Genomic DNA, 25,906 nt, shown 5'->3' on the forward strand with positions numbered 1-25,906 from the left:
GATCACCCACCTCAGCCTGCTGGTAATGCTCCTCCTAGTGCAGTCCAGGATACTGTTGGCCACCTTTGCCACAAGGGCACACTGCTGGCACATGTTCAAGCTGGTGTTCACCAGGGCTCCCAGGTCCTTTTCTGTAAAGCTACTTCACAGCCAGTAGGTCCTCAGCCCCTACTAATGTGGTGGTGGTGGTGAGGGGGCATTACTCAACATGTGCTGGATTTGGCATTTCTCTTTGTTAAATTCCATGAAATTCCTTTTGACTGATTTATCCAGCTTGCCAAGATCCTCCTGAATGGCAGCACAACCATCTGGTGTATCAGCTACTCCTCCTAGTCTTCAACTGTCTGCAAACTTGCTGAGGGTGCACTCTGTTCCATTATTCAGGATCATTAATGAGGGTGTTCAACAATATTGGTCCCAGCATTGATCTCAGGAGTATACCATTAGTGACTGGCCTCTAGCTGAATTTTGTGCCACTGATTATAATCTCTTGAGCCTGGCATTTCAGCCAGTTTTCAATCTACTTCATTATCTACTTGTCTAGTCAGCAGTTGGTTAATAAGGATACAGCCAGTGATGAAAGCCCTGTTAAAGTTAAGATAATTAACATCCTCTGCTCTCTCTCCATCCACCAAGCTAGTGATTTCATCATAGAAGGCTATCAGATTGGTCAGGCATGGTTTTCCCCTTCATGTATCCATACTGATGACTCCCAATCATCTTCATGTTCTTAATATATTTTGAAATGGTTTCCAGAATGATTTGCTCCAAAACTTTCCTGGGTATTGAGATAATGCTGACTGGCCTGTAGTAGTGGATGCAGCCCACTGGGTCCCATGGACTTGTTTGTGTCCAGCTTGTTTAAATGTTTCAATCTTCTCTACAGAGGCTAAATCTTCATTGCTCCAGATGCTCCCACTGGTCTCCAGGGGCCTGGGATTCCTGAAAACAAATCTTACTGGTAAAGATAGATGAAGAAGGAATTGAGTACCTCTGACTTTTCCACATCCTGTGTTACCACCACCCTACTCAGCACCAGGCTCACATTTTCTCTAGTCTTCCTTTTGCTGCCAAAACACTTGCAGAAGTCTGAACAGTGCAGAGCTATTCATGTCCTCACTTTTCTCTAAACTGTGTCAAAGCACTGTTCCCCTAGGAAAGTTCCCAGATAGAGAAAGAAAAGATGCTGTTGTGCCCTTTTTAAGAAATACATGACAGTTTGAACATCTTTGCTATGACAGACTCAAATTCAATCCCTTTTTCTAGGACGAATCTGAACCTAAATTGATCCAGATTAATTCAATAACTACCAGGCTAAAGTGAGTGATCAGTGTTTCCTTTTGGAGCTGATGCACTTTATTCAAAGCACTGAAATATTTATTAGAGCACAAAGTGGAATTTATGTATCTCTCTTCTGTGTCCCACAAACAAGTACTGCTACTAGTGGAGCAGTCTCACTCATATCCTCATGGTGACCTGTTGAATGTTTACTTATTGGTATAAAGTCCGACAGCTAAACTGTTTTCCCTTTATGAATCCAACCCTTGAGCTGACAAACCAAAGTCTTCAGGGAGACAAGGTGCTAAAAGTATATTGATTTTAACTTTAACTCAGGCACAGACATGGAATGTGATCCTACCTTAAAAATAAGATGAACCAACCACTAACTTTGGAAGCATATCCATAGAGCAAGAATAACCATATTTGTTAAACCTAGCATTTATCTTTAACCTTTACTCCCACACATTTTTATAGCCACAAGCCCTGCCAGAGAGGACGTGACAGACATGGCAAATTAGGAACAAGTAAAAAGGAAGCCAAGAGTCTTGACTTTAAAAGCAAAGGTTAGCGAAGACTCCAAGTCAGAGCATATTTTATTATTCTAACAAAACAAATTTAAACACAAGCGTTGGACATAAAAAGAAAGTATGAGCAAACACAAATAGTGCTAGAGATCCCTTTAAACAGAAGTTGCCTTCAATTAGTTCATTTTTATAAACAATACCATGGATTTTGAAAGATTGCTAATGCTGTAATATAACACCATAATAACACTGTAATGAAACAAGCATGGGATGGTAATCTCACATTTTTAACCCAACATGTAACTGAAAATAGATTTGGTTTATCCATTTCTTTACTGTGTCATTTCAGCCCCTTCCTGTTACTGTGATTAGCCTGAACTGAGAACAAAAGTTACTTCAAGTTTAGTTGGAAAAAAAACTTTGAAAATTAAATTTTACCAACAATTTTCTGGCAAAACATGTATCTGTCTGGCCTCAGAAGCACACTGGAAACAGTGATGGAATTAGGTACTTCTGTTCCTGCAAAGGGGTTTCCCCTTAGTAACAAGGTGTTGTTTTTGCAGCTTGCATGGTACTTGGCAATCATTCTCACAAGAAGACTGCCAGAGAGTAAGTTTTTTTCTCTCCATTTTATATATGGAAAACTCAAAGCAAAAAAACAGGTGAGTTGGCCAAGATAACATAGTGATGGTGAAGCCGGGAAACAAAGCCTGGACCTCCCCAGCTCCCAGCATTGGGCAGATCCTTTTGCCTGTACCTGCCATCAAACAGCACAACAGTAAAATGCACAAATTTTCCTTTCTCTTAGCCCTCTTTTTCTCTGAAATAGACAAATAAATACTTTTTAATTCATGGGCTCAGTGATTGACCTCTGATGTCATTTGGCTACTTATTAGTATTGTAACTGCCTAAGCAATGAAATAGCAGTGCATGCCCACACATCCTCAATACTCCACCTCTTGGTTTTGTTTGCTTGGTTGGAGGCTTGGTTTTTTCCCTCACACTGGCAGGATGAGATCATCAGGACCCACAAGTGAAGGCATCTCACACAGCTGACACTTCACTCAGGGTTGGGTCCCTCTTGCATTAATTCTTGTGCAAACATGTGGATTTCCCCTCTAATCTTGAAGCGTGTGGTAACATACTGAGACTCATTTGTGGTCACTCTGCTTGAATTTAATTAGCTTTCTGTCAAAAATACTGTAAGTGTTCACTTTACACAACCAGTTGCAATTTAAATTGTTCCTGGGAGGGATGGCGGATGGTTGCAGTATTCTGGAAATGCACACTTCATAATTACTCCAGTTCCTCATTCGTAACAGTTGTCAGTACGCACACATGAGTTGTATCAGAGCAACTAAAGAGAGTTGCAAATAGTCAGAGAATGAAAAAGTTCAGAAGGTACTTTGCTAGCTACCACACTGCCTCCTGGATAGCACTTCAGCTAGGTATGTAACACCACCTACAGCATTAAAAAGGTAAAAATACGCACAACTCTGATATTAAATTAATTGTCAAGTGGTTTAACTTTAAAAAGCTTGTTTAAGTATAAGACTTTTCTCTAACAATCTGACACCTAAAATGGCATCACTCTGAACTATGGGACAGAAAAAAAAATCAGTTCAGCATCCCATATGACCTATTTGTTTTAAACAATAATGCATTCTACTACATCTATTTTGGCACTTACTTGTAACAGCTGATGTTTCTGTGCTGCAACCACTGTGTCAAGCAGGAAAACAGCTCCAATGTTAAGCAAATAATGAAAGTTGTTCCTAAATTTCTTCTCCCATCTTTGGTTGGGGTTTTTTTGTACTAGAATTTTTTCCCCTTTATTCTCTTTTGTTCTGTTTCCATTTCATGCTATAATTATAGTTAGGACTGGCCACTAGTTAAACACTGAATTGCACTGGATTTTGGTATAGTGCCCATATCTAACTCTTCTTTTCTTTTATTCCTAAAACACCTGAAATAGGTGAAAAAAACCCCTACACATACTGTATAGTCATCTCTGGCTAGGTTAGAGGAAGGATTCGAGTATCCAGATAGAGTGAGATATAAATACGTCACATCAGAGCTTACTGCCTAAAGACTGTTTTGTTTGTTTTCTTTTTGTTTATATTTTATATTATGTATATGAATATTTATCACAGTAGCTTCTGAATAATATTTTGTAAGGCACAGTATGCAGTTCAATGCTTTTTCCTGCTTAACAGCTTTGAAAATCCCCCTTTTCCTTATTGCAAAGCGGTCAAGAGGCTGACAACAGTCTCCCCCCACTCCCTCTATGATTTATATCACAATAAATGTACAACTTCTATTCATTTTCTAAAGTAATTCCTTAATGTTATACTTCAGCCTCAGGACTGCTAAATCCTACTATAGGGGAAAAAGGAGTCTAAGACTGAATTGCTACCCATCTTGATGAATTCGGTCATAAATCACAAATTGTCTCCTCCCTTCCTCCTAAAAATACAAGCCACAGTGTTAAGTATTTCTTTTCCAAAGAGATCTACATTAGGTTTTATATTTTCCCAGAATGTTTTGTATGCACATTTCCAATCCAATCTCTTCCCTACAGGGTTAATAATTAGCAAACTGACTTCCCCAGCTGGTTTTGTTCAAAGTGCCGTCATCCTCCTGAATTCAGTCAACATCTATCAGAAACAAAGACGTCAAAGAAAACATATTAGGCTTCAGTATTCTCTTGTGAAGTTTTGGCCTCCAGTCAGAAAATTTTGTTATTTTCTGTGTAAGCTTTATTTTTCTTTCCATTACCAGCAGTTAGCATGGATCAAAAGAATGACTGCTTTAAAATGCGATCATAAAAACAAAAAATGCTAGCACCGACATAGCACTGTGCACCTTCAGTTAAGTTTTGCATCTGCTTTGGGTGTCCTTATATTTGGGAACATGCTCCAATGTGGGCTTTCTAGGGCTCCAGCTTTTTTCAGCATCCCATGAATGCTCCTATGTCTCCAGAGGGAGACAGAAAACCTATTAACTGTGTCAGGGCTCTGTTTAAATACCTTTTCCAGAAACACTGAAGAATGTCCATGTCAGAAATAATTTTCTTCATTTTGCTGTTGTTATCCAAATGGATTAAATGCATCAAATTTCAAAAAAGGAAATTTTTAATGATTTTATGATCCTAGTAGTACTGGGATCAACGATTCCTGCCCTTTCTCATAGCTTATGGCTTTGCTTTGAACATCATGGGCTTTGCAGTCTATCCCACAGCTCTTGAACTAGATTTGGCCACAGATATACTTCAGCAGATCCACATGGAGCTAGGAACAGATATTTGTAAGCCTGCCAAAAGCTGCCCTGTCAGTCAGTCATATCCTAGTGCTTTGAACCAGGCAGTTGCTATGCAGGAAGTTGCTGTTTCCACTAACATGTTATACAAGAGGAAGAAAAGGGGAGTTTTGGACATTGCTGGCTCCTGCATAGAAGGTAGAACTGCTGCTTCTCCCCACAGGCTGTCCCCACCTGGGGCCCAGCTCCAGGCCTGCTGAGGCAACTGGACCACTCAAAGATGCATCACAGAGACATCTTCAAAGTACTACACAAGTAAAGAGATCATCAGGCATCCCATCTCCTAGGTCTGGGACTTCAAGGGGGAAAACAAAAAAAAAATAAAGAGAGAATAAAAGAAACAAAAATATCCCAGTTGCATGGCATTTGTGTCCAGAGATCCTAAATTCTGGTTGCTGAGCACTTGTGTGGGTCAGGAAGAAGCTGGAAGGTAGGTTTGGGCTAGAAGGCAGTGGGATGATGCATCAGCAGTGCCACAAACATATTCACACCAATATTTTCAGGTAAGGCTTACTCATCTTTACCCAGGGTGAGCTGAAAGGGCCATCCAGTACTGTTAGGAAGAAACCATGGTGGACTGATTTGTTTCTAAATCACAGTTATCCAACATAACAGCGCACACTGCCATTGAAAGTGACCCTACCACTTGCACTGGCTGCTTATCCAGCTATCCCACAGTTATCTATCACATATTTCCTGCTGTGGTTCAGTCACTTAATTCTTGTTATAGTCTTCCCAAGTAGCAAGAAAAACTGAAGCCTGTTCTCTTTACATGTTTGCTTTCACCAGTGAACGGCTCTTCCTTTCATCTTTCCTTCCATGAGGGTTTGCTTTGTGCTACATCAGAGCAAGTGGTCAAACAGCCTGTAAGAGCAGCTGAGAATCACTAATTTTCACTTTACAGTCTTTCAACTGGCAAAAAAAAAGCAAATTTATATATAAATAGCAATAATTAAAGCTATGTCATCAACCCAGACTAGATTCTGGAAGGTCAAGGGAGGATGGATGGTCAAGGACAAGGAAAGGAGCCCACATTGTCTTTCTTCCTTCTTTATGTAACCTTTGTCGACCTCACCAAGGCTTTCGATACTGTGAGCAGAAAAGGTCTGTGGCAGATTTTGGAATGTTTAGGTTGTCCCACCAAGTTCCTTAAAATGATCATCTCACTCCATGAGGATCAGCACGGCCAAGTCAGATATGGCAACACACTTTCTGAACCCTTTCTAATAAAGAATGGTGTGAAACAAGGCTGTGTTCTCGCTCCTACCCTGTTCACAGTCTTTTTCAGCACGATGCTCCAAAGAGCCACGGCAGACCTCGAGGATCAGGACGGTACCTACATTCGATATCGTACTGATGGAAGCCTTTTCAACCTAAGGTGACTGAAGGCCCACACCAAGACCTTAAACCATCTTGTTCAGGAGCTGCTTTATGCTGATGACGCCGCCCTTGTTGCCCACACAGAAGCAGCTCTGCAGCATTTAACATCCTGCTTTGCAGACGCTGCTGAGTTCTTTGGGCTGGAAGTCAGTTTAAAGAAGACAGAAATTCTCCATCAACCTGCACCTCAGGAAGTCCCCCATCATCCCCATATCACCACTGGCGAATCAGAGCTCAAATCAGTCCAGCAGTTTAATTACCTAGGCAGCCTCATCTCCTCAGATGGTAAGATTGACGGGGAGATAGACAACAGGTTGGCAAAGGCATAGAGTGCTTTTGGAAAGCTTCATAAAAGAGTTTGGCAAAATAAACACCTGAAGAAAAGTACAAAGATCAGTGTTTACAGAGCCATAGTGCTGTCTACTCTCTTATACGGATCTGATCATCTACCGCCACCACCTGCGTCTCCTAGAACGCTTCCATCAACGCTGCCTCCGTACAATCCTAAACATCCACTGGTCAGATTATGTGACCAATACATCTGTTCTAGAACAAGCAGCTGTCACAAGTATCGAGGCCATGTTGCTGAGAACACAGCTGCGTTGGGAAGGGCACGTCTCCAGGATGAAGGACCACCACCTCCCTAAGATCCTGCTTTATGGTGAACTTGCCACCAGCTGCCGCAAGAGAGGAGCCCCAAAGAAAAGATACAAGGACTCCCTGAAACAACATCTCAGCCTTGGCTATATTGACCACCATAACTGGTCCACTCTGGCCTCCAATCGGGAGGCCTGGAGACACACCATCTATAACGCTGCTGATGCTTTTGAGAAAGCACACAGGATCACCCTTGAGGAGAAAAGACAACGCAGAAAGAATCGTGCCTTGCAAAATATACCATCTAAGGAGTCTTTCTGCTGTGCCTTTTGCAACCGGATGTGCCTGTCTCGTATTGGCCTTTTTAGCCACCAATGCGCTTGCAACAAACGTGGGTAGAGCCCTTCCCAAATCTTCATTTGCGAAGCCCAGCCATGGATAACTCAACCACACTCGGACATCCTAACACATGTTGTGCATGTTCCAGAGGTGGTATGTGAGTGGGACAAGGCACTCTGGGAGCATCCAAGGATATAAGCTGCATCAGCTGCCTTCCTGGATATGATGTGTGGGGAACAGTCACTCTGCTATTTATACTACAAGTATTAAAAGGTAAAGGAGCCACTGTTCCTGTAGGTGTTCTATTAATCTCTTCTTTCCAGATGGAAAGCCTTCCAGAGCTGTTCGAATACATTTCCACATTTAACTTAATGGTACCTAATGTCTTTTATAGCCACGATATATCCCATATGCACAATTCCATCTTCAATATTTGCTTTTGAAACAATATTTAAAGTAATTCAATTCGCCTCTCAACATAATTTTCATCCCATAAGACTAGCAGGACACAATATGCAGCAGCAGAAACATTACCTTTTTACCTTTTCAAAAAGAATCCTTCTGACATCTTGAATATTAAATACTAAAAGATATAATGCCTAGGTCATGCAAACATTTAGGTAGTATCAGATTTCAGGTACATAACAGGTAAGCCTGCTTGCAACAAGAGAAACAGCAAATGAAACTAGTAGAGATGAAGCAAAATTAAGGTGTGCTGGGACTGTAACAAATGAAACCTTACATGACTTAGAATATTCTTTTACTTTATATTAAAAAACTGTGTACTCCAGCTCATTGGCAATGTCCAGTGTTAGGGATTCTGCTTGCATACCTGAAGGAACCTGGAAGCATCAAGCTCTGGTATGGTGTCTCAAACCCAGCGGAAGTGAAGCCATGCAGCACAAAGCTGCTGACGAGGTAGAGTCTGTCTTCTATCAGCTCTGTTCAAGCTTGCTTCTGGCTTCCAGAAGGGGCTTTCCAGGGGCTTCTCACTTACAATGCACACAAGGCTTATGGCAGGAATAAGTGGTAAAGCAGATTTAATCAGGTTATGGCTGGGATCAAAGGCCTAAGATCATGCTTTAGAACAAATGACCTGAATAAATAGCTTCACAAGAGGAACGTACTTGACAGGATAATTTTCAGTGTTCACTAAAAAAAAATTAAAGAAAAACCACCGAGGATGTTTTTGCACAACATAAATGGAAACTTCTAATTTCTGAGGATGAACATTCAGCTATAAAAATCTGAAAAGATACAGGGATAGTTTTGTTTTCCAGTGTTTTCTAAGACACTGACCCAGCTACTGCATTCTACTAGTCCACCCAGTGAGGCTGGATGGCCTTCATTACAGGAGGACTGGGAAAGTCTTAGAAACGCATCAGCGTAAGGAAACAGTGTTATAAAACTAAGACTTTAAAGCAAGGCTTTATTACAAAATTGTTCTTGGTACCCTTTCTTATGGTTTAGTTTCTAAGATCAGAATCCAAATCATGGTCGTCCTGCATAAAGATAATGGATATAGAAAGCGATCAGCAACTCATGCTCTGAGTGACTTACAGAATAAACTGGGAGAAGGAGAAAATTAATCTGCTTTCAACAGTGCTGTGGAATGATTATTTATGCAATGGATGTCTAAAATGTCTACTAATTGTCATTTCTGTGGCTTAATTTTTCATTTCCCATGAAAAGGAGTAAGTATATGCCTGCACTGATACAGTCAAGAAATAAAATACTAAAATAAATCCTTTCATCAGTAAAGAGACATGGCTGGAGTATTTTCAGTGAATTACCTTTCCATCAAAGGCATCAGAACCAAAACATACCAGAAAGATATTTACTTAATACTCAGGAACCCAAGTGGATTTTCCCATTACTCACCAAGGAAAACAAAAACCCATTGACCAAGGTAAGGACTTGGATTGTCCCATTCCAAGCACTTCAATGCATCCATTAAAGTAGCTGAGAAGGACTTGGAAAGACATCTTAACACAGCTTTGTAACTTTGTTGCCATGGCTAAAAACCCGCAATGACATCTGCCATCCTGCAACTTGGGAGTTTTGCTGCTCATTTGACTACACTTCCAAAGGATCCAGAGCAAATCCCTGTGATTTTTGATCTTGCACAGCTCGTTTTTTCATCTCTGTGTGTACCACTACCATCTACTGGCCAAACCGAGACTGTGTTTCCAAGCATCAAGACCAACCTTAGTTCTTTCCATCTCAGAAGAGCATGAACGCCTGTGGATTTGCTCCTGATGGTTACTCACATATCTGCATCAGGGCTGCACCAGATTGTAAAAGATCAGCGTTGGCCTGCAGGGGTTTAGAGCCAACATTCCACTGGTTACCAGAGGAAATATTATAATATTATTAAAGCTCAAGCACGGGTCTCTTTTTTTTTGTGGATTTTTTTTTTTTTGAGCTGTGGATTTTAGAGTCCTGTTGCTGAATGTGTGCAATTTAGCTTTTAACCAAATAAATGCCCTGGAGGAAGGGTATGCCATGGATTTCATTACAGTGGGTTTATTATTACAAGAGACTGAGGATGCCTGTGACCACACTGAGGGAGGGGCACCATAATGAAAGAAAAAAAGTAGGGGGTTAAATTAGATGGGAATTTGTGCAGAGGTGCCCTGGGAACCAGAGCTAGTCAAGTCTCACAGAAATGCAAAAACCTGTTTTTTTCCCCTATGCTCCTCTGGACTGCACAGCCCAGATTTCAAACAGCCCCATGGCTCTGCTCTTGTCATGACCCAGCTGAAAAAGTGTGTGTGTATGAAGGCAGTAGAGGAAGGAGAATCCCTGCATAAGGAAGGGCAGCACTGCACCCAGGGTGGCACAGCCAGGAACGGTTTTGCAGAGAAATCATGTTGCCCACTTAAAACCTTGTGCTACAACCTTTCGCTCTGTCCAGTCGTGCTGGACATTTCCAGCATACATATGTTCCCATTGCAGACTCACGTCCAACTGGGATGTGACAGCTGCATTGCCTCAGAGACATGCTGCAAGGATTGCTAAAGGCACCGGGAGGTAAATTTTCTCCTGGAATGGCATCTGCAAAAACCAGCACATGAAGTTTTGACAAACCCCAATATCTGGCAGAGAGGGCTCTGTCATATATTGACCTGAATGTACCTGTCTCTGGTGGGGATACCTTTCCATACCCCAAGCAAACGAATGATATGAAAAGATTTAACACTTCCCTTTCAGTAAGAAGATTGAAAGATGTTAGCACAGTAGACAAATCTGCAACATTCCTTTGCCTATTCAGGCTCTGGGAACCCAGTTCTTGGACACAGGAAGCACTCTGGTGCTATCCGTGGAAGCTACTGTGCTGCAGTCCATATATCTCCACCTCGTTTGTGGCAGAAACAAACAGGCTCCCACACAACACACCCTCCACAGTTCAGCAGGAAAATTCCTCCAACTCATTACTCATCCCTGATGGTCCCAGCTCCCTACTGCAGGGAACAGGCAGTAGGCTGGGAGAATATCTGTATATCAGTGCCATGATCCCATCCATCATCCTCACTGATGATGCTTTGACTCCCACCTCCTTTCAGCATTTCCTGCACACACATTCTGAGACATCCTGGGAAACACTGGTACCACCATGTGTGTGGAGATCATACACAGTGCCCAGGTCTAGGTCCAGTCACACAGCCACAAAGGAGGTTGGTGCAAGCTGTCCCTCTCCTACCAGGATGACCTGGTGCAAAGCCTGGGCACTGCTGTTATGAGACACTAAAGCCTCCCTCTTATTAAAGTTGGGGAAAGAGTCAAGAAAAATTACAGCACAGAAAATTATTAATCACGCTTTTATTTTCCAGTTGAAATAATATAGTAAATCTCACTGCCAATATCATCAAGGTCATCAATAAAAACAACAGTCATCACTTCACATATTCTGATCAGGGACAATATATAGACCTTTGATTAAGGGAAAACAGTTGAAAGCCATTAGTAACAAAATCCAGAAGGAAGACTAGAAAGCAATCAATGATTACATTCTTGAGTGAATAATACCTGAAATTCTAGTAGTTAAATGATGAAAGATTTAAAAATAAATATGGAAAGGTCTGTTCCTTCAAAGCCATTTCAAAGGAGGAAGAAAACACTGTTTAAACTCTTTTTCCCTTAATGCAAGCTCATCTACATCAGAGTCAATGTTAACGAACGATCACTATTTTGAGGTTAGGGTTATTATATCACTGCCATTCAAATATATTTAAATGATTAAAGCAAACCTCAAGGAAAATCGATAAAATGTCTATGTCAAGTATTGTGAAAAATACAACTTCATTAACCCCATAAAAATCTGACCAGAGTCTGCATAAATATTAACAGCTTTGTAGCCCAATAAATACATGTCCTCACAGATGACACAGCTTACTCTTGTAAACGAAACTGCCTTGCAAGCCACTCTGCTTTCTGTACTGTAAGAAGGCAGTGAATGCGATGAAGGGGATTTGGTGGTTTAAGTTCCTCCAATTGTAGTTTAAATAGGTGAAATTCTCATGGGGAAAGGAGAGAAGGTCACGAGCATTTTTCTTCTTTTATTTTGGTGGTAAAGAAGCTACCATAATTCATATATATAAACAGCAGATTATCTGGCAATTGTACTCAAAAGTTGCAGTCCACAAATAAAAAAAGTCTCACAGATAAATCTAGAGGGCTAAACAAAAACTTTTAAAATATTACTGAAAAATAATGTATAGGGTCAAACCATTAGACAAAATATACTCAGAAAATCTATTTATATTTTATATGATAGAAAAATCTCAGATTAAGAATTTGTGATAGCTACGACCTTAGAAGTTATCAAAAACAGTAGGTTGAAAATTATATTGGGATCAAAACCATCTGCAGCCTCTTTGACCACATTTTTGAATGGTTCTGTAAACCAGCACAGAAATATTCTATGTACTAAACAATTTTTTTAGAATAGCCCTATATATAATTATGATATGAGTAGGCAATTTTTGTTTGGCCATGTAAAATCTAACTAAAAGGTAGTCATACATTCCTGTGCATGTGAACAAATATTGTGTAAAAACATTTCAGTTGGCCTTAGCTGCTTGCTTAACTCTGAGGAACATGCCTCCATCTTAGGACTCTTGCAAAATGCTGAATGAGTCACCTTAAAACAAACAAACCAAGAAACTGAACAACAAATGCAGCCCTTCGCAGCAGCTTTTAGAAGAAACACATCATTAACCATTTGGTTTTCCACATTGCAATAAAAATAAAATCCCTGAAAAGCTTTCAGAGAGGTGGGTAGAGGACTGGTTAGGGTGGTGGGAGTACAAGGGAGAGTAAGCACTTCTGTCCTGGGCTGCTGTAACTGAGATAGCAGAGAGACCTGAGCTGGCTCCTTCACAACCATCAGCCTGCAGACCAACCAGTCAGCAAAATTCATCTCCTTTCTTAGCACCTTAGTATGAACACTGAAAGGGAAAGTCTCTGCTACATGGGGTTAGAGGACTCTAGCACCCTTTGGGAACAGCACTGTGGCTCGCCCACTTATCACCCTTCGCTTTTGAGAGCAGGGTCTCAGAAGAGCCTCCATGAATACTGCTTGCAGAAATACTGTCAGTAAAGTCACTTGTTACCATAACTTTAGCAAGATTTACAACAGGGTTTTTTTTCCAAACAGATATTGATCAAAAATATCTTTCAAGGAGGTTGATGGGATTCCATGTCTAAAATAATCTAGGTGAGAGATCACATAGCTAAATCTTTAACAAGATGCTGGACACATCTCAGGATGACAAAGCCCATATGCTGTTACATCTCTGGACTAATTTATTTTATAACATGAACTAGGCATCACAGGCCAAACTACCAAAACTCTGGCACTCTCAAGTCAAAAGTGACTTCATCTCCCTGCAAACTTGCAAATCTACCTGGCAATAATTCACTGTCTGAAAATAACTGTTAATTTTGCAGAAGGGATGGTTAGTTAAAAAAACAAAACAAAAAAAAGTCTACCCCATCATCCTTGGAATATGTTTCAGAGTTTCTAAATTCAAGGCAAATTTTAATGCTGCCTCATGAGCAGACTATGTGATGTACAGAAACAAAACATAAAGGCCCACATGTTCCCAAAGGAAAAATTTGCATGAAAATTCCCATTGCTCTGGGACCTCAGACACAACTGCCCCACGTGAGTGGTTGGAGGTTTATGGTGTGTGAGTATTTTCAACTCCTGGCTTGTCCCAGAGGAGCAAATTTCCCAGAGGAGCAAATTTCTCCGCCTTGCGTCCTCAACTCATCCTGCCACAAAGCAAAAGCCCTCCAAGGGGAGCCCCTACAGCATTCATACCGATAGCCATGATGGTTTCTCAGACTATGGGTACCCTGGGGGACTCCTGAGAATGAGAAAACCACTGAAGGTTGTGAAGTTTCACACAGAATAGAAGACCAGTTGCTACTTCTGATCAATTAATTGTTGTCACTTCTCTCAAAATCAGAAATGAGGATGCTTTCTTCCAAAGCAGGAACGTCAGCATTAATCTGTGGTAAATAGGCATTTCTGACCCACAGTATGTGGTGGAAGAGTCGGTTATTCTGTTTGTACAGGCACCACAGAAAAAGGGAAATAGCAGCCAGCATCACCAACGTCACAAGAATAGCCAGAGCTACAAGCCCACCATATGATGCTGAAAGGGAGGGACAGAAATTGTTGTTAAGCAAATATAGCTACAATTATAGATAATTCTAAATATATAGCTGTTTTATGGAAAACGTATTAGTACTTCTTATATATGTCACACATTTTAATTTACAGGTTTAACAGTGTAAAATGTTATCTCACAAAATATCAGCTCAAAATGTGTATTACTCCTTATTAAAAAAAATTAAGAATATATAGAACTTACCATTTTCAAAGGGTTCTGTTGCATCAATATCTGAAATAAAATCCAGAACAATCACAAAATTACCCACAGAGGTAACAGAAGTTATTATGTATACTCACTGTAAAACAGATACTGAGAAGACAACCTACCTAAAACCACACAAGAAAGCACTGTTCTTTGTTTAATTTGACTCATATCAGTGTTATTCCAATTGGCCAAGTTAAACATAATCTAATCTGTTACTTGAAATCCCTTTACTTTGGTGGAACATATTAATTGACATTTGTGCATGGACGAACAGCGGTATTTACCCACTTTTTAAAGTACAAGTGCATGAACAGAACCATGCAGGTTAATCTAGCTTTTGGGTCCAGCAGTGACTGCGGGATTTTGTGTGGGCTCTGGAAATTCTTCAGCTCTCTCACAGGCCCATGTTCCTACTGGCATGGTGTCTGTCCAGCTCTCCCAGGATGTGTCTGCCCGCCCAGCAGGGGCTGCGGAGGTCAGTCTGATGCCACAGAAAATCCAACGCACTTGGCATTAATGCAGTGGCTGCTCAGGTTCCTCAAAAGGAGGTCACCCTATCTGGTTGGGGTGTTTGCAGGTATTTTTCTTCTAATACCAAGGGACAGAATTATTTAAATGAAAACTAACAGCAAGTAAGCAAGCAACAAGGAACATGTAAAACAGTGGTTAGAAGGACACAACTGCCTTATTTTTTGGAAGAACATACCTACATCCATTTTACACACAAACCCCTTTTTTTCTCTGCATGGAGATAATTGCCAGACTCCATCTGTGGTCCTCAGGCTGACACAGAAATTCCCTCTGAGATGGTCAAAGTCAGGTTCCCTGATGCCCCAGTTAGAATAATTTAAAGGAGAACCATCCAACCAGGAGACTGTCTCATCTATGGGCAGAAGTTATAAATCATTACAAAATAGCATATTATTTTGATAAAGTATCTCTGTTTCAGTTGGACTTACCCTCACATAAAAAAATACTGTATTATGGAATGCCAGGATTTTGTCTGTTTGGCCACTACAGTACCTTTTTTTCTTGAAGGTTTTAAAAACATCCTGTGTAGTTAACACAGAAAACAGTCTATAGTGCTTCTCTAAGCAGGAAAAAGAAGTTTTCACATGCGCCTCTGCATATTGAGCATTCAGAATACTGGTTATGATTACAGAAAGCTTGACCCGTTTTACTACATCATAAACAGGCAACAGTCAGTGAACAAAATCTCAAAAGATAAGAGTTTTTTGGAAGATGGCTATGCTAGCATTAAAATAACCAAAAACCAAATCAGATTCTTACATGTAGTTCTATTCCACTCAAAACTTACTGTCTGTAACAAGCAGGATGTTCAACCAAACCATTTGCACAGAATAACCAAAATTGTGTAGCTCTTCCAAAATGAAGGCATTTTCATCTTCATCTTGAATAGTTAGAAGATTTGATCCTATAAATTAAACAAAGAACAAATTTTTAAACAATCCACGCCATTGAAATGTAACACTGCATTTCAAAAAGTTAGTGTTATGAGACTTGACGGAAAAGTTTGAAAGGTCTGGTTATACATCATAAGTTCTTAAACTTGTAATTAATATGAAAATGTTCAGACCAATATAAAACTGTTCTTACATGACTTTAAAACAAGTTTGAAGGGAAAAAGTTTCCTTTTATGTGTTATTCAAGAAAGTAATATTTTCACATGGAAAGGAACATTTTTTTGATTTATGTTGCCTCCAATTTCATAGTTTGCTTATGAGTTCCACTACTGTTATCTTGAAATACAGAAAACATATGCCACGGTTTCAGTAATTTCAGAAAATATGTATAATTTTAAGATATCACAATGACATTTGGTAGCTACAAAACAATCACCTTGATTTTTGCAGACTTCGTATGCAGTATCAAAACTCGTGCCCTGCAGAACTGTGGAAAAGCTGTAGCAACTGCTTTTGAATTTGATCCAGGGTACAGTTTTTTCTGAACATAAGCCTTTATAGGCATTGAGTTTCTTTTCTGTGATAGAAATAACAGCACAGCTTTATAGGCACAACAAAATGCACATTATTATAACATTCCACACACTGTTCTGCAGTAATGCTAATAAGCATATTATTGCATTATTCATCTATTTTTCAAAGTGAAAATCTAGTGGTTGCATATATTTGTATTAGAGGAGTAAAGCTGGTTTTATTTCTGATCTGAAGCCTTGCTGGATTGCAACAGTGGGATCAGAACAATCTAACTGATAGGGATGTGCAGAGGGAGTCATGAGTCAGAGCACTCTGGGCTGCCCAGCACCTCCCAAAGGGCTGGGGATTTCCAAGGACCACAGAGCCTCTCTCCAGCAAGCCACAAAGATAAAGACCATGGCACACATGAGAGCTTCCCATCGGTAAGCAGCAGGCAGCCTCTCCAGTGTGCAATATGCTGCAGCAAAGAGTCCCTCTGACTCAAGGCAACTCTGCAAGGTCACTTTGTGATACCCCGTGTCACTTTTTGGCAGTGCTGGAGATTCAGTTACATTACTTACGGTTTCATATGCCTCCTACTTTTACTATAAAACACATAAACCTTAGGCTACACATGATTACACACCCTGACACCCCAAAAAATCAGTCAGTTTCATTATAAAAATCCATGCTAAAGAATAATTTTTGTCTTAAAGGATTCCAAAACAGCTTTCTACTCAACAGAACCAAAAACTGTAATAAGCTGTAGGTGAACCTCTGGTGATCAACACCACTGAATAGGAACTATTTGGAGAACTGGATTCTGCCAAAGACCCTGCAGTCCTGGACTAAATGGAGTTCCAGACCTGAATTATGGATTCAACTGAAGCCCAGGTAACTGCCAGAGAATTTTAGGAAACATATTTTAGGATACCGGAAAATATTCTTATCTTTACCAAAAAAATTTGCAAAATCCTTAACGTGCTTATAAGTGAAGATGTGACTAATTTTTCATTTTGCTCTAAATGCTTCCCTTCTCCCACCCCACAGTTAATTGCAGCAAACTGAATTTATTTCCCTTTGAGCTAAGTTATAAGCAGTCCTCATTTTTCTCAAATAATATAGTGTTCACTGAAGAGACAAAGTGATTTTCCTATTTCTTTTCTGTTATGAAAGTTGTCTTCCCATTGTCCTACAGATCAGACCTGATGGCCAATATTTTATGGGGAAAAATGGTTACACAAATAGGAAATACAGAGAGAAAATGCAGAAATATACTTCAGTTTTAAATAATACTTAACCTTGCTTAACTTCAAACCAATGAATCTCCTTTACATACTTCCACTGCTAGTACACACATTTGCAGCTGCAAAGATTTGATATAAATCTTAACTCTGACTTACTAGGTGGCACATGGCAAACTGCTCCTTGCAGAAGTTGTTCACAATTTGTGCTTTTCCAGTGCCCTGAAGTATCAATGTAAACACAACTGCCAAAGGCCTGGGACTCGTTGTCTTCCCAGAAGGTAAACAAAGACCTAGTCCCATCCGACCATTCAAAGTTAAGCCCATTCTGCCAAAACAAATTTCAGGTTATCTTTCTGATATGCTTTAGCACCATACAAGTTAATCTTCTTTTGGTGGCAGGTATTACAGAATGTCTTCTAATTTTCTAAAGGCTGGGTAGATCCAGAAGAATCTACAAAAGGCAGATCCAATGATCCTCCCAGCTTACTTTTGGGAGACTACAAACTACAACTAATCTGCTGCTTTCAGCAAGTGGTTATTCGGGCCATTGGCTACTACAAATGAAACAACAAAATTTCAGCATTGACACTACAAGAATTTTTTTTTGTGTATTTTTAGAAGTTTTCTATGGTTTTTGTTTTTCAGTAGTCATTGCACCAAACTGGCTCTCATCATACTTATACATTACGTTGCAACACAAAAATGTTTAGGGCTCAAGCTTTCCAGGGTTTCATTTCCAGATGCAAACTTTCTGTGACTTCAAATGAATGACACAGCTCACTAGCTTTTTCCTGGAAAAACTCCTTTGCAGCATCATATTCACAGCCAGGTAGTCTACTACGTACATCCGAAGTGAACAGTCCGATCCAGTGGTTGTATCCCAGCCGATTCACAATGACTGTGAGGAAAGCTTGGTGATACTGGTCTGTAATGCTGACCAGCTCTGCACTGTTTGCCATGCAGGCTTTTAAAGCTGAAGACCATGTAAAATTCCCACTTAATAGTTTATACATTCTGTTTCCATATTCTAAAGTATCTGGCACAGGATACATTTCAGATGCATTGATGACATGTCTGGATGTGTCTGTTATAAAGAGAAAAAAAAGGATTTATTTATTTTTAAAACAGACAACTTGATCATAGCTGAACAGCTCCTAAAAAATCAGAACTATCCTTAAAAACAAATCTAAAAATTGTAAACTCCTTGGTTTTAGGAAGGAGTGAAATTTAAAAAGATGATGACTACTAGAGCAGTACCTAAAATTCCATCATAACACAAAAATCATCATGGGAATGAATGAGTTTAATGCATAACAAAAAATCCCAACCTGAATGAGGTCAGTTCCACTGACTGCATCTTTGGAGGTCAATAAGAAATCACCTGGGATTTGTGCATATCCCAAATGTCCAGTAGCAGTGGGTTGCAGAGTGCTCTTACCCCAGATACCTTGCATGTAAATTAGACTACTTCTTTTTTGATGTGTTATTATTAATAATTTCCAAGATCAGTTTACAGCATAAAGACTGGCCTCAAAGATGATTGTACTGGCACAGCCTTTAGGATAACAAACTTTGGCTCATGGTACGAGTGTGGGCTTGGAAGCTTCTTGAGCTCATCTTCACTAACCATGAGCCAATGTAGGGGCACTTAAAGAGAAATCCTCTATGCATGGAGACTCATCTCCTTCTGATGATAAACTAACACAGCAATGTCCAAAACAATGAAAGGAAGAAACAGGTTTTTTAGATTTAAGAAATTAAGACAGTCTCCCATGATGAAAAAAATCAAGAGAGAGACCATCTCCACTCCAGCCCGGTCTGCAATGCTGCTGTGCTCATGCTTCTACAGAAGGCAAATGCCTTTGCTAATGTGCATGAATGCTCCCAGTATACTTTAAACAAGACTACTAAAATAAAGCAATGCTATGGTTTTAATCCCGTTTGTCAGTTTGGATTAATTATTTCTGTCTGTAAAGCTTCTCTGCGATTACAAAATCAAGTGGTTGCTTTTCTACAAGGTAGAGTGTTTTTAGACTTGGTTCCCTTTATGACTAAGAGAGAAGGAGGAGTGTTAACAAGCACCTTAAAATAGTAAATGAATTTACTACTTGTCATTCACAAATCATGTAAAATTAGAAACTTCTAAGCAAGTAAAAGTTCTGCTCTTGAGCTAACTGAAGCACCCTGTTTTGTTCCAGCTTTCAGTGTGTGTCACTTGTTTAAAAAAGGCAGAAAATGCTGTAAATTGCTGACACAATCCTAACTCAAGCATCATTAAGAGATCAGAGCCCCGTTCAGATCCCCTGTTGCTTTATTTCATTTTAGTCTCCTTCAGAAAATAATTCAAACAGGGGGAAGCAGAATGCAGACAGGATGGCAGAAGCAAAGCACCAGCTCATCTTTCCAGGAATTGACACATTTGTTTGGACACTTGAGCAAATTTAGCAGTTCACTACTGCCAACAACAGGCTGTCTCACTACTCCCTTACTTGCTTCTCTGCTCTTCCTGCTGTGTATTCCTTGGTCTGGTGTTTGCCTGCATAAAGCTACCTCAGCCTGACTCAGCTGACATGACATGAATTAGGGAAAAATAAATAAATAAAGCAGGTAAAAAAAAAAAAAAAAAGATAGGAAGGTTTTCTGCTGAATTAGCAAGATGAACTGCCTGATAATTTGGAAGAGTGCCATGGGTGTCCCTCTGGAGAGGCAGGATGGTCCCTTCAAACCCAGAGTACTCTGCTGTGTGTGGGGCAGCCCTGAGCTGCATTTCATCCAGGGCCCATGGGCCACTCTCACTTTCACCCAGCTGGGAAACACATGTAAGATCCTGAGCACCTACTGCAGCCCAAATCCCTCCCAGAGCACTTGCCACCATACGGCAACTGTTCTCCTTCCTGCCTCTTCACACCTTCTCCAACTGTCTGAAGCAGCAGCATTTGGGAGGTAACTGAAACACACTGAAACAAAAGCAGGAAAACACTTTTTTTTTTTTCCTACACTATGTACAGAATTACTCCGGCACTCCCTGCAACTGCAGTTCACAATAAATGATGTAAAATACAGTTATGGTTTGCTTGAGTCACATACGAGCACTGCCCAGAGCTTACATTTGTTCGTTCTACTTCTCAACTGGCCCTACCTCCCTTCCTATGTGTTGTCTCTTTAGACCCAGAGCTTAATCAAGAAGTGATATATAATACAGAGTTCAGCCACAGAAAACTACCCCCGCGGCAAATGCAGCAGCCAAGGAGACTCCTCACAGGCTCAGATTACAGCCCTCCCTTTGCTTCAGGGTTAATAATTTGCTGCTGATCTATTTTGGTAACATGCTCTGGCAGCGTCCTGCTGGCAGAGGTGCAGCAGCCCCTGGGATTGGGCTCCAGAGCTGCACAAGCTGCCCATGGCTCTCAGCCGAGAGGCAGAACTGGAACGTGGCTTGAGGAAACCAAACAATCCGTGTTCCTCGCAAAAGCCTCGTGCTGCTGGCAAGTGGACTTCATAGTACCAGAATTAGAGAAGTGTGAAAAGAGAGGCCAAACCCTATTCAATCAGCCAGTCAGTCGGCATTGTTCAGAAAAATAAAATTTCTAGAGTCTATTCTGATCTAATATTGCAAGTTACAACAGCCCATCCAAAATCATATTTTCATCAAAATTACCCTTAGTTTTAGCCTTCTGTAATTTCATGCGGTTACTCTGCTGCCATGAGAGAAGATATGAAATTTTATCTCTGTTCCTGATTCTAAGACACACAACAGAATGCTCAAAGTTAGGAAAAAACTTCATAACAGAACATTTTTTAGCAATTAGTTCACATCACAGGTACTGATTTGTTAAATAGTGTAGAGTTATGCTAAATATCAAATGATCTTAGAAATCTTTTATGTTCCTGGCTTTAGAGACACCTATAACAAGCTGCTTCTAGAGGAAAATAAAGTAAGAAAAGAAAACAGAAGTAAAGCAAGACAAAAACTTACCCTGAGTCTTTTGGCAGATAAACCCATAATTTTTCTGACAGTTTTCTAAGTACCATTTTCCCGTAAAATAAAAATTAGGGTTATTTGATACCAATGTACACAGTGGAAGTTGTTCTTGAATGTTAAAATGCTGTCTCTGTAATCAACACAGAAACTTATATCAATTTAAAAATATACTGTGTAAAAAACTGCAAAATTATTACATTAAATTTAGGAAATAATTATCTGAAAATCTCTATTACGAATATTTAGGTAGAACAACAAACAGTCCTATAAATACAGTTTGAAACAATAACCTCATAATAAAATCACAAGCTTTCACAATGGACTAACTAAAATGCTAACCCCAACGTGGACTAACATGTTGTAAAACAACGTATGAAAATATGAATTTCATAATCTTGTTCCTAAACTTTTCTCAGACCAAACATATGATACTAACCATATAGTTCAAACCTCTCTGCTTAAAACCAACTGCAAGGAATGTGACTAGAGCCACAAATAATGTAAATGTCTGTCTCGATAGTGCCTTTTTTGCTACTTCTAGTTATGGCTGTAAATCTGTATCTACAGTTCTTTGAAGTTGCAAAAATTAAGAGAAGCTTAAATTTTTGTAACAACTTTGGTCTTGTCTTACGGCAGTCATGATTTTTATGGATAAAACAACTTCCCACTGTCATAAACCCCCTGAAAATACTCACATCCACTAGTTCTACTGGAGACCAGTTAGAATATATTGTAGGATTTTCATTCACCCATTTTTCATAATCATCACTCTGGAAACCTATCCAAACACTAGTTTTCCATCCATATAGATTCATTGTTATGAAAGCTAGAAAATGAAAAAGAGATAAAATAAAATAAACTGGTAAGCATTTAGGGATAGATGAAGTCTCTTGCAACATACTAAAGCATTGAAAAATTTATTTTCCAATCAATGATATCACATAGTTACTAAAAAATAGGAACGTGAGTGGTATTTCAGTATCATCTAACTATAAATTCAGTTAAATTGCTTAATTTCAATTGGGTTAGGATCTAGTCCATTAGCTAATAATACTGTCCAATTGAAGAAGCCTTTCTCAGTTTTAGCTGAAAATAAGATTTCTCAACTAAAGACAGACAGTGAGATTCCTGCCACCTCCAAATAAGTGGTTTTACAAATGTATGAAATTCAACCACAGATTTTTATGAATAGAGATTATAAGTATTTCTAAATGCGCTGGCATTTATTTCTCTGACAGCTCCAACCTGCCTCTAGCACTGTGCTTATGTGCTATACTATAGATCAGACTGTAAGTACTAGTAAAGGATAAAAATGAGATATTGCATTCATAAGGTAGAAATTTTAAATAGCAAATTTTTAAATGAGTATTCCATTTTTTTGCATATTTCTAATGCACAGTAGTAAGCACAAAAGAAACTGCAATTATTCCTTAAAATGTACCTGTCATATATCTCAGTGAATCTTTACATTTTGGGAAACTGAGAAACACTAATTTGTTTAAAACAGTGGAACCATGAGTAAGATCTGAATGATCTTTCCTAAATCTGTATCCAAGATTAAACTTTACTACAGCATCCAAATGAAGATGAAATTTTATTTATTTAACAACATTTGCAGCAGTCTACCTTGTTCCAGTTCATTTTCCAAGAAAGCAAGTGACCCATCATAGCTACTGCAGAATTCTTGTGCAGAGTACCAGTTTCTCAGATGGTCTGGATCCTTCGGAATTTGTATCAGAAAGCACTGTTTCAAAAAAACCAAAACCAACCAAACAAAAAACCTTGTGGGTTTTTTTTAACTCCAGTGATTTATCAATCACTAAGAGTGATCACTAAAACATTTCACATGCTGTTCCCGAATGTTAAGCATTCCACTAGTTTCTGCCCTGCCATGGACATCTCCAACAGTATTAGTTTTCATCTGCCGTCAGGACTGTATTCAAATCAGTTGTTTAAAGGCAAACACAATCTGGGTTAAAGTTATCCTTGTAGCCACTGCAGTCAGCACTGGGATTAATCCAGTCACCTCAGTGCATGTTGCTATTAAGAAATGCATGCATTTAAGAGAAGCCTGATGAAATAATTACCTTTTGACCCTCAACTGCAAATAGACTTTGGCTTATAATTGTCTTTGAACCCCATTTGAAACAGCATTTTTCAGAGGACAGCAGCAATTAGGAATCAATTTAATACATTAAGAGGTTAGAGATGTCTTTTGAGATTATGAAAGACTCTTGGAATTGTCATATGTGGAAAAGAAAGGATGGAGCAGGCTTTTTATGGCAAATGGATAAATACATTTGGATAGCTTTTGCATATATGAGTATTTACTCACTGGAACTAAAGTAAAATTTTTGACACTTTATTAGGACAGCTTCTTAAAGTGTGCAAAGCAGCTTAGCAATAAATCAGTGTGTTACTGTGTCAGTAGTTATAAACCTAATGGTCCTGCTGTCAAAAAGGAAGAAAATCTTCAAATATTGAATAACCCTTAAGAATTTCTGTCTTAAATATGGAAAGCATTTTGAGCAATGAAACAGAAAAAAATGTTTTACTTTGAATCCAAAGTGCAACCAGCCTTTGGGACATACTCCTTGTTGTTTCTGGTCTTTTGGAATCACTTTTTCTATTTTCCTTGCAATTTTACGTTTACAAATACAGGGAAGAGAGACAGTACAGTTTTCATCACCCCAGAGTCCTGTGTAAAAAGGAAAATCATAGTTTAATATTGGTTTGAGACTTGGAAAGGGTTTTGTTCTTAGCTAGCTTAGATATTGTTAAGATCACTATCCTTTAGTGTTTGAATAAAAGGAGATGCTACATCAAATATATTTGGACAACTGCATTACAATTGATTTAATGGTTTATATTACTTCTATTCCCAGTATAATTTTATCAAGTAAAACCAACTCCTCTACACTGAGTCACATAACATATGCTTATATCATCATTCATTTAAAAAATTAATCGGGAAAAAAAGAAGTATGAGAATGATGACTTCCAGATAAAATACCTTGACTTCCTTACATTGAAAATTTTTGGCAAGATCCAGGTAATGACATAAAACACTGACCTTAGGAGAAAAACACACTTCTCAGGACACTCAACAAATTGTTGGCCAGCCCCCATCTGCTGGCCAGCTCAGGGGGGAGGGTAGGCATCTGTTCCTTTTATCTGATACTAACTATAGTAATGGCAAACTCAAGCATTCAAAACCCCAGGATTATGTGGGGGGAAAAGTTTTTACATTTTTCCATTTTTGACTTTTGAGGCTGAGATTACAAGAGTGCAGTTGGATTAATTTTTTTTCAGCTCTTTTCAGAAGTCCAGAGCTGGGTATTTTTGCTTTCCATGGAACCCGACATGTTTACTTTACCACATGACTTGCTTATCTTCAGAAAACAGAGACTGTGAGATGACAGAAACCACTGGAACCAGCAGCACTGTAAACGTTTTTATTACTCTAGTAAAATATAGAGCTATGTTATGATGTAAAGGCTAGCACACAAAAATCCCTCAGCAGATTGACTATAGGATTAAAATTAAGACAGAAACCTGAGTATTTAAAGTTGTGTGCTGATCAAAAACCAGTTTATAGACGTAGGAAAAATGGTTGCTCAGTCCATCTGGCTCATCTGGTTATGTGAAACTATCTATGAACACCAGCAATGCATTAACATTGTTGCTGCACCACATAACAGACTGATTAAAACTAAACTATCGGTATCACTGGAATCTTTGTATTTTGATATTAGAGAGCTGTAACTATTAATATACTTTTAAAAACTACAACCTAGTCTCTGAGCATATTAATGATATTTCACTATTCTTTCCTTAATCACAGAAGCAGTTATGCAAATTATAACCATGTAACAGGACTTCAGTATGGATTGCCTTTCTTGAGAGCAATGAAAAAAGATATAAACCCTTTGGCCAACAACAGAATCAAGTCACAATGCCTGCAGCAAAAGGAAATGTAAAAGAAACCTGTTTGTGATGAAATGAAGCCACATCTTTTCCCTGGTTTCTGCAGATCTCTTTCTCTCCCTTCATTCCAGTTCTGGTATGTTACTGGTGATTCATCTCTCCAGCTGCACAGAAATATTAATAGTGTAGTTTCACTTTTTCCTATCCTTACCTAAAAATACACCCTCCATTAAAGGGTTCACAAGGAGGTACAAGTGAGAAGATGCCCCTTTACTAACTAAGCATTAAAAAAGCAGACAACCGCCAGGACTATGGTCGATATTAATGTCTTTGGCTTTTATCTTTTACAACCCTGTCAGAAGGAATACTGTAACACGGAGATAAATTAAGAACAATACATTCTGAATTATATTTACACGAGAACTGAAGCTGTCTCGAATATCCCACTCAGTCACCAAACTGCTTTGGCCCGTCACACTGAACG

The 25,906-nt window shown here is 39.2% G+C and overlaps 1 protein-coding gene across 4 annotated transcripts in view; it reads right to left on the bottom strand.

Moving 5' to 3' along the window:
• The window catches only part of LOC127471244 (secretory phospholipase A2 receptor-like), a 104,339-nt gene that overhangs the window by 52,349 nt on the left and 26,084 nt on the right, over positions 1-25,906 (bottom strand). Inside the window, exons 19-30 of one of the 4 annotated variants that reach the window (XM_051787993.1) lie at positions 25,483-25,586; positions 24,051-24,193; positions 23,122-23,239; positions 22,191-22,321; positions 21,490-21,625; positions 18,359-18,597; positions 17,670-17,838; positions 16,190-16,330; positions 15,648-15,764; positions 15,036-15,212; positions 14,324-14,353; positions 658-942 (exon numbers count right to left, since the gene is read on the bottom strand). In XM_051787993.1, coding sequence (XP_051643953.1) covers positions 890-942; positions 14,324-14,353; positions 15,036-15,212; positions 15,648-15,764; positions 16,190-16,330; positions 17,670-17,838; positions 18,359-18,597; positions 21,490-21,625; positions 22,191-22,321; positions 23,122-23,239; positions 24,051-24,193; positions 25,483-25,586 — 1,558 coding nt within the window. In that variant the 3' untranslated portion in view covers positions 658-889. Of the gene's footprint in view, positions 1-657; positions 943-11,144; positions 14,105-14,323; positions 14,354-15,035; positions 15,213-15,647; positions 15,765-16,189; positions 16,331-17,669; positions 17,839-18,358; positions 18,598-21,489; positions 21,626-22,190; positions 22,322-23,121; positions 23,240-24,050; positions 24,194-25,482; positions 25,587-25,906 lie in introns of those variants that run through there. The other 3 variants (XM_051787992.1, XM_051787990.1, XM_051787991.1) reach the window with 3 other exon arrangements.

This window comes from Manacus candei, unplaced genomic scaffold (assembly GCF_025592945.1).
Source record: "Manacus candei isolate 608988 ecotype Guabito, Panama unplaced genomic scaffold, ASM2559294v1 h1tg000023l, whole genome shotgun sequence".
In the NCBI taxonomy this organism is placed as follows: Eukaryota; Metazoa; Chordata; class Aves; order Passeriformes; family Pipridae; genus Manacus; species Manacus candei.